At 43.1% G+C, this 9305-nt stretch overlaps 1 protein-coding gene across 2 annotated transcripts in view; it reads left to right on the forward strand.

Annotated features, from left to right (window-relative positions):
* Positions 1–8619, forward strand: part of DPH5 (diphthamide biosynthesis 5) — a 48112-nt gene extending 39493 nt beyond the window's left edge. For both annotated transcript variants that reach the window (XM_087719230.1, XM_087719231.1), the window contains exons 6-8: positions 1277–1316; positions 4342–4445; positions 8212–8619. In XM_087719230.1, coding sequence (XP_087575356.1) covers positions 1277–1316; positions 4342–4445; positions 8212–8414 — 347 coding nt within the window. In that variant the 3' untranslated portion in view covers positions 8415–8619. The remainder of the gene's footprint in view (positions 1–1276; positions 1317–4341; positions 4446–8211) is intronic.
* The last annotated feature ends 686 nt before the right edge of the window (positions 8620–9305 follow it).

Below are 9305 nucleotides of genomic sequence, written 5' to 3' on the forward strand. Positions count from 1 at the left end.
GCACCTTGAATCGTGCTCTGAGACCAATAGGAAGCCAGTGCAGCTCGCGGAGGATAGGCGTAGTATGTACACCCAATATCGCTCGCGCGGCTGCATTCTGGACTAATTGTAGTCTCCGAACACTTTTCAGGGGCAGCCTCAAGTAGAGTGCGTTACGTAATCCAGTTTTGCAAAAGAGTTGTGTTTTGGAGGGGACATTAATGAATGAAGAGCCAGTTTGGTCTAGTGATTAATGTGCTGATCTAGAAACCAGGTAAGTTCTATTCCTGCCTTAGGTATGAAAGCTAGCTGGGTGACTTTGGGCCACTCGCTCTCTCTCAGCTCGCAAATATTTTGTTGTGGGAGAAATAGCAGGTGGAAAGAGCATCAGTATGTTTGCTGTCTTGAGTTATTTATAAAAATAATAAATGTGGAATACACCCACGTTACACCTATCCTCCGCGAGCTGCACTGGTTACCGATCAGTCTCCGGATACGCTTCAAGGTGCTAGTCGTAACTTATAACGCCCTTCATGGTATTGGATCTGGGTACTTGAGAGACCGCCTGCTGCCAATTACCTCCCACAGACCCATTAGATCTCACAGGGTTGGCCTCCTCCGGGTGCCATCCACCAGCCAATGCCACCTGGCTATTACCCGGGGGAGGGCCTTCTCTGTGGCAGCTCCGGCCCTCTGAAATGAACTCCCCGCAGGGATTCGGACCCTCACCTCTCTCCAGGGCTTCCGAAAAGCCGTCAAAACCTGGCTTTGCCGGCAGGCCTGGGGGTGATGAGTTCTCCTCCCCTCTTGACATGTATGGTTGTGCAACTGTTGCTTATTTTTATTATTTGTATTTTGTTTTTATGTTCCTCTTTCCCCTTTTGAATTGTTCGCCGCCCTGAGTCCTCCCGGAGAAGGGCGGCATATAAATAATAAAATTCCAATTCCAATTCCAATATAAAATAAATATGTTCCTTTCTGCCTCATACACCTACCGTATATTCTAAAGCAGCTCAAAGATAATGAATATACTCTACAGCAACAAAATGGTAACCATGTATTGGACAATACAATAGAGCAATGAATATAATGGTACTGGCTAGCTGAAATTAGTCCTTTTTTAAAAAAATACTTTTTTTGGAACAGACATTGTAAGATCGTGCATGCAGAAATGGGTTAGAGAAGACAGTCTGTGGACATATTTCTGTATCATGCAAGGGGAAAAAAAAAATCTTGAGTCTTAATAGTTTGCATAAAAATGAACTTCCAGTGAATGACATTTTATGTTTTTCTGCAGACATTAAAGTGAAAGAGCAGTCAGTGGAGAATCTCATGAGGTAAGTTGTGTTGCTATATGTTGATTATCAGCATGTAGCAGTGAAGAATGTGTAGTTAGGTTAGCATTTGAAAGTAGAAGAACTATTATAGGAGCCTGTTCTGATCCCCTCCTCCGTCCAGTAATGAAAGCCGAGACAAGCTTAATTAGAATGTCCTTTAATAACAAGACCAGAATCTCGGTGGCTGAAAGCCAAACAAACAAACAGATAAGGACCTTGGCAGCAAGTCCGACAAACCTTGGCAGCAATTCAGACAAACCTTGGCAGCAATCCAGCCTGCCAAGCTAGTTACGTTCTCTTTAGTCAATGCGTTGACTTCTGCAAGAAGGGCGTGTGCACAAGCAGTCTTTTTTATAGTCTGGAGAGGAGCCTAATGACCACCAGCTGAGCGCAATTACCTCCTGTACTTGCGTAACTGTTCCTGACGCCTATTAGCTCTTCGATGGCGTGCATCCAGGAACAACTCACTGCTGGCTTCTGGATCACTCTCCCTTGTCTCTTCCCCACTGGTCCAAGGCTCAGGCACCACCTGGTGGCCAACCAGTCTCTCTGCGCCCTGCTCGGAGTCGGAACCCTGTCCAGGGTCCTCCATATCCTCCAGAGCCGACTCATAGCGCCCCTCGCTGTTGGAGTCTGGTGGCAGCTCCAACGGCTCCTGCTGAGCCATAACAGGAGCCTATAGGATTACATATTACAAAATTAATGCAGGAGATGGAAAGGAGTCATTCATACTCTGGGTTATGGGACAGATCAATAGCAAAATTAAATCATAACTGAAGTCCACTGGAATCCTCTCAGGTGTATTTCTACAAATATCAGATATTATTTCTACAAATATTTTTAAGTATTTGTAGGGAATCTGGAATAAATACGCACCCAGACCTTTTTCAAAGATCCCAAAATTGGTTTGCAAATATTTTTTTCCCCCACATCAGCTGAATGCAGTTGAAAGTCTTTGCACAATCAGAAAGAATGCTGCAATCCATTCTCCGCTTCTCTGAAATGCAGAGGCCTGACTTCTGGTTGCATCCGTGTCCCAGGAGGCTCGTCACAGCTTTCAACAGTAGCCAATTTAGACGGCTTCACAACAGGGTGGCCACATTGTGGGTTGAAACACCATCTACCACCAGGAAGCATCGTCAGGAATTGGGTGTCCAAGAGACAGCACCGTTGGCTTTCATAGCATCAAGTTGGACAGGGTCTTAAAGGATATTGAGTCCAATTCTTCCACTGTGCAAGATACACCAAATGACTTCTTACAGATGACTTTTTAATCTCTTTTTAAAGACCTGTCATGAAAAAATTGCTCATCACAATCCGGGTGTTCCTCCACATGACTAGTCCAGACCTTAACTCCTTGTAGTTTTAAGTACTTTTAAAGTCTTGTGCTAACTGGAATTGGAGGTATCACTTGCCCTCTGCTTCAGGCAATAAAATGTCATTGGCCAAACCTTACTTTTAATCCCTTTTTTTCTGTCAAAGATAAACTGGATACTTCATAAGCAAATTTAATTCTTATTGTGTTTAGCACGAATTAGCTGTCTCTCGCTTTAAGAAAGTGAACAGAGCAATATTAGCTCTGATCCAAGTCATGTATCTGTGGTACAATATTTTCTCATTCCCAGTTGTTCAGTATTTCTAATTTGGGTGGATCAGTCTGCATCCTTCATCTCTTTGCCAGCTCATCTAATGGAACAGTTGATGGTTTCTGGACACATCCTGACTTTTGGTTTAGCTTCATATTCATATGGACTGACAATCTCGGGGGAAGATTTATTTTGGAACTTCTTCATAACTTTGCTCGGTCCACAGTTGGCAAACTTTGCTGAAAACAACTCTTAAAACCCTGGATCTGAGGGACTATAATTATGCAACTCGAGAGTATATGGTAGAAAAATACAGGCTTTCCTTTCAACTTGGCACGAGTAGCCGAGTTTCCTGGTGCAGAGGGACGTATAACACCACTTTTGAGGGGGTTGAAGAATAGCCATGACTGGGATTGTCCTGGAAGAGTAAACACATGGCACCTCTTTTAGAAGTGGAGAATACATTCATCTGAATCACGCAGGCTGTAATTCCTTGGTTAAAAGCTTCAAAACAGCCACAGGGCTGCCTAAGTATGATTTCTCTTTCCCGATGACATAAACGATGGATGCAGCTTTCAATGCACATCTAAAGCTAGTCCGGTGAAGTCAAGAGAAGAGTCCACCGATACGTTTCCATCTGCTGAACACACTGTTCACTGCTTTTCAGCTGTTAGTGTGGTGACCAAACCCAGCCCAAGTCTTGTGTCTTGTGTTTAACAAACATTTGTTGAACAAAATTTGGAAATTTAATAAATTTGTATGCCGCCCAATCCTGTAGGACTCTGGGCGGCTTACAGAAACAAGATAAAAAATTTTTTTTAAAACATTAAGAATAAAAATACAATTATTAAAATTACACACCATCCATTCTGTCTAGGTGGGGCTGGACATTAATCAACAGCCCCAGGCCTGCCGGAATAGCCAGGTTTTAGTGGCTTTTCGGAAGGCCGAGAGAGTGGGAAGGGTCCGGATCTCTACGGGTAGATCGTTCCACAGGCATTGTCCGGCCGACGGCACCCGGAGGAGGCCCAAGCTGTGAGATCTTGTTGGTCGTTGGGAGGTATGTGGCAGGAGGCGGTCCCATAGGTATCCAGGTCCTAAACCATGTAGGGCTTTAAAAGTAACGACTAGCACCTTGAAGCGCGTTCGGAGACCAATAGGGAGGCAGTGCAGCTCGCGGAGGATGGGTGTAACATGGGTGTATCTAGGTACACCCAGTATCGCTCGTGCGGCTGCATTCTGGACCAATTGTAGTCTTCGAACACTCTTCAGGGGGTCAGCCCCATATAGAGCGCATTACAGTAATCCAGCCTTGAGGTGACGAAAGGCAGAGTGTGCAAACCGACTAGTACAAATGTCGGTTTGTTGTGCTCATGAATCTTAACATGACTAGGATGTATGAGGTCCTTGTTTTGACATTGTCAATTTTCTCTTGTCAGGGGAAAGAAAATATTTGAGCCACCACGGTATATGAGTGTGAATCAAGCAGCAGAGCAACTTCTTGCAGTGGTCCAGAATCGGCGGCTAGAGGGCCAAGAGCCAGGTATAATCTTTCTTTCCTTTGTGGGTAAAAAGTTATACTGCTTGAAATCTCTTCCAAATTCAAGAACTCTTATGGCAATATGGAGATGGGCCATCCTGAACTTGGCAAGATACAGTTTGCACGGAAGCCAACGGTTCATCATCATGTCGTGTACATCACTGGCCTGGGAGCACATATTTAAAGGCCGCAGAATGTTGGCTTATACACAAACCAGCCACAAGTTCAATGACCCAGGTTTTTTTCTTTTTTGGGAAAAAAAAAAACATTCCATATGGATATATTTCAAGAATGAATCACGTTGGCTTTAATCATTTCCCACACTCGTAAGAAATTATGCATTTCCTTCATTTCGTGTTTGAGATTCTACTTGCCACAAATGGGGTCCTAAATTCGGTTCCACCACAAAACCGCGTTCGACTAAACCGCGCTCGACGAAACCGTGTAGCTGACGTCATCAACAGGGCGACAACAGCATGGAGACAGAAGCACGCTGTAAACGCTAAACCTAAAATTAACCCCTAAACCTAAACCTAACCCCTAAACCTAACCCTAAACCTAACCCTTAACCTAACCCTAAACCTAACCCTTAACCTAACCCTAAACCTAATCCTAACCCTTAACCTAACCCTAACCCTTAACCTTAACCTAACCCTAAACCTAACCCTAACCCTTAACCTAACCCTAAACCTAACCCTAAACCTAACCCTAAACCTAACCTTTACCTTAAGTTGAATCGACTTGCTTTCAAAGCGCTATTTAAAGCGCCCTTCTTTCTCCCCGCTGGCTGTTGTCGCCCTGTTGATGACGTCAGCGACGCAGTTTAATCGGGCGCGGCTTAGTCGAGCGCGGTTTTGACGGGTCACGCCCAAATTCAGAGCAGGAAAGCACTTTTAATCTAAAAATAAAAAAAAGAATGAACGAATATTACAGTCCTCGATCGGCGAAAAGAAAAGTGTGTATGACATACCTGGCCATCTTGTATTCAACTAATCATTTGACAATGCATGAAGAAATGCAGACTTTGTGGGAAAACATATAAGCAAAAGTATAGTTCTCTCCTTAGTAAAACATTTCTACGTTGCAGAAAAAAAGAAACCTCAAATTGATCTTGATTTTATCTTAAAGCATTTTAATTGTAAAATTGTAGGTCAGAGATGGAGAAACCAAGGATGCACTATGACTCCCATCATCCTGGTCGTGATCCAGTCATGCTCCGTGGGCATGACAGGAATTGAAATTCAGCAATATCTGACTGGCTGAAGTTTTATCATGCTTGCTTTTAAGATTTAAAATTAACGCTGCAAAGCAGGGATGTCCAACCAGCCACTTTAAGACCTTTGGACTTCAACTCCCAGAATTCCCCAGCCACCCATGCTGGAATTATGGGAGCTGAAGTCCACGGTTGAACATCTCTGTGGTAAAGCTTCTAGTTCTTCAGTGTTTGATCCCAGTAACTTATAGCAAAAAAGATGGATACTTGCTCTCCATATAAAGCAGTGGTAGTCAACCTGGTCCCTACCAGTGGTGGGTTTCAAAAATTTTTGTAACCTACTCTGTGGGTGTGGCCTTTGTGGGAGTGGCTTGCCGGCCATGTGACCTGATGGGAGAGGCTTGCCAGCCATGTGTTTTCTTTCTCTCTCTCTCTCTCTCTCTCTCTTTCCTTCCTTTTGTCTCTCTGTCCCTTTTTTCTTTTTTTCTTTCATCTCTCTCACTCTTTTTCTTTATTTATTTATTTTTTTCTTCCTTTCTTTCATCTCTCTCTCACTCTTTATCTTTTATTTATTTATTTATTTATTTATTTATTTATTCTTTCCTTTCTCTTTCTGTCTCTCTGTCAGTCTGTCTGTCTCTCTCTCACAGTGGTGGGTTTCAAATTTTTTTGTAACCTACTCTGTGGGTGTGGCCTCCTTTGTGGGAGTGGCTTGCCGGCCATGTGACCTGGTGGAGTGGCTTGCCAGCCATGTGTTTTCTTTCTCTCTCTCTCTCTCTCTCTCTCTCTCTCTCTCTCTCTCTCTCTCTCTCTCTCTCTCTCTCCTTCCTTTTGTCTCTCTGTCCCTTTTTTCTTTCATCTCTCTCACTTTTTTCTTTTTTTCTTTCTTTCTTCCTTTCTTTCATCTCTCTCTCACTCTTTTATTTATTTATTTATTCCTTCCTTTCTCTCTCTCTCTCTCTCTCTCTCTCTCTCTCTCTCTCTGTCTCTCTCTCACAGTGGTGGGTTTCAAAAAATTTTGGAGCCTCTTCTGTAGGTGTGGCCTGCTTTCCGGGTCCACTGGTGGAACCTCTTCTAACCGGTTCGGTAGATTTGACGAACCGGTTCTTCCGAATATATGCAAACTGGTAGGAACCCACCTCTGGTCCCTACCGCCCACTAGTGGGCGTTCCAGCTTTCATGGTGGGCGGTAGGGGTTTTGTCCGATACTGAAGCACTTTCCTATTTTTTTTAATTTAATTGACTTTTTTTAAAAAAAATCATAGCATTATTTAAAAACATTTTCATTAGGTTTTCATAAAATCACCATTTACTGTGGAACCGGTGGGCGGTAAGAACATTTTACTACTAACAGAGATACAAAAGTGGGCGGTAGGTATAAAAAGGTTGACTACCCCTGATATAAAGGCAAGATGCTAGCTCAGAGTGATACACAATTTATCAAAACCAAACCTGGAAACACCGTTGTTTCCTATAAAGCAAAGGAACACAAAACGAGAATTAGGGTTAAGGAGAACTTTAACCACAATTAATTTATCTTGGATTAAAGTAACATTAAACAAAACATAATACAATTTACCGTGTTAGGGAAGTTATGGTTAGTGAAGACTATTCAAACAACAAGAAAAATATGGGAGTGGGTGAGTAAAAATGACTGAGCAAATCCTTTTTGGCGCAGTGAGGTGGCGCAGTGGGTAGAGTGCAGTACTGCAGGCCACTTCAGCTGACTGCTATCTGCAGTTCGGCGGTTCAAATCTCACCGGCTCAGGGTTGGCTCAGCCTTCCATCCCTCCGAGGTGGGTGAAATGAGGACCCAGATTGTTGGGGGCAATATGCTGACTCTGTAAACCGCTTAGAGAGGGCTGAAAGCCCTAGGAAGCGGTATATAAGTCTAACTGCTATTGCTATTGCTATTCATATTTCTTGGTTACAGGAACTTTTTTGGAGATATAATTCCTCAGCTATCAGGAATAGCATCTAGTCTTTCTGGGGGGCTATATTCACTTAAATAACTGAATGACTGAAAACCAACCTAATTACCTAATCGGTGGTGCAGTGATAAGTGTGCAATATTGTAGGCTACTTCTGCTGACTGCTGGCTGACTGTAATTTAGCAGTTCAATTCCCACCAGGCTCAAGGTTGGCTCAGCCTTCCATCCTTCCAAGGTGAGTGAAATGAGGACCCAGATTGTTGAGGGCAATACGCTGACTCTGTAAGCTGCTTAGAGAGGACTGTAAAGCAGTATATAAGTCTTAAGTGCTATTGCTGTTGCTAATTATTATACCTGAAGTTCAGATTTCTGCTGGATCACCATATTTCCTGTGCCTGAACTTTACACATTTTTGCCACATCCTATTGCGCGGCAGTTACAGGCATTGCTCCAATTTTCAGGGAAGCGATTGTAGATTCTGAAACTTTCAGAAGATTTCCTGGCGTCGGTGTAAGTTGATGTAACTTTGAAGGAAAGGAGGAAGAATCGCTCTCTCTTAAGATTTGCTACAGGAGTCAAAATTGTAAAGCAGATTTTCCCAAATCATTTTTCTTTCTTTTTGCAGACGTAACCGAGAACACTGTCTGTGTAGGCTTAGCCCGAGTCGGTGCACTAGATCAGAAGATTGCATCAGGTACCCTACAGGATATGACTACAGTGGCCCTTGGCGATCCTCTGCACTCTATGATCATAACTGGAACATTGCATCCCTTGGAAATAGACATGCTTAAATTATTTGCAGTAAATAAATCCACCTTTGAACAATAATGAATTGGAAACTCTGTGCCTTATCTGGAACAGAAGCTGGTAAATTCTTCCTCATAACAAACTACTCGACAAAGTAGTATCCCATATATCTTGCTAAAGGAGACGGCTAGAAGCCCAATTGTGATTCCTTATGGCTCAGGCTCACGACGTACAACTTGTAAAAGTTTTGTTACTTGGCAGAAGTGAAATAAAAATGGAGATTATTGTTTTTGGTTCCACCTTTACAGCCGGGGATGGGAGAACACTCAGTATGGCAAAAGAAAACATTCAAAAGATGAAAGATAGCAAATATAGGATTGAATTGAATTGAATTGATTAAGTTTCTATGCCGCCCAATCCCGAAGGACTCCGGGCGGCTTACAGAATAGAAAGAAATTAAAAGAACTTAAAAACAATAGGACACACAAAGTTAAAAAAGAACGCAACAAACACCAAGCAGAAGGCCTGCCGGAAAAGCCAGATTTTAATGGCTTTGCGAAAGGCCATGAGAGTGGGGAGGGCCTGGATCTCCGGGGGCAGCTCATTCCATATGGCCGGAGCGGCAACAGAGAAGGCCCTACTCCTAGGCGGCGCCAGCAGGCATTGTCCTGCTGAAGGCACCCGGAGAAGGCCCATCCTGTGTGATCTTATTGGTCTAAGGGAGGTATGTGGCAGGAGACGGTCTCGTAGGTACCCAGGTCCTAGGCCAATTGGCCTTTTTGCCAATTAGACGAGAACTTAAGAATGCTTTAAAGGAATGTATTTCACCCCAAGAACGACATGAACAATAGATGACCTTTTAAAAAAAAGTTTTATTGATAGGAAAAATTTATCCCAAATATCATGTCAAACATTTTTGCTGTTTCAATAAAGACGGTATTTAAAGTAGGAAAAAAATAAAACCAATAAAAT

Source organism: Thamnophis sirtalis, unplaced genomic scaffold (assembly GCF_051295495.1).
Source record: "Thamnophis sirtalis isolate CommonGarterSnake01/CBP01778 unplaced genomic scaffold, rThaSir2_p1.2 scaffold_7, whole genome shotgun sequence".
Lineage (NCBI taxonomy): Eukaryota > Metazoa > Chordata > Lepidosauria > Squamata > Natricidae > Thamnophis > Thamnophis sirtalis.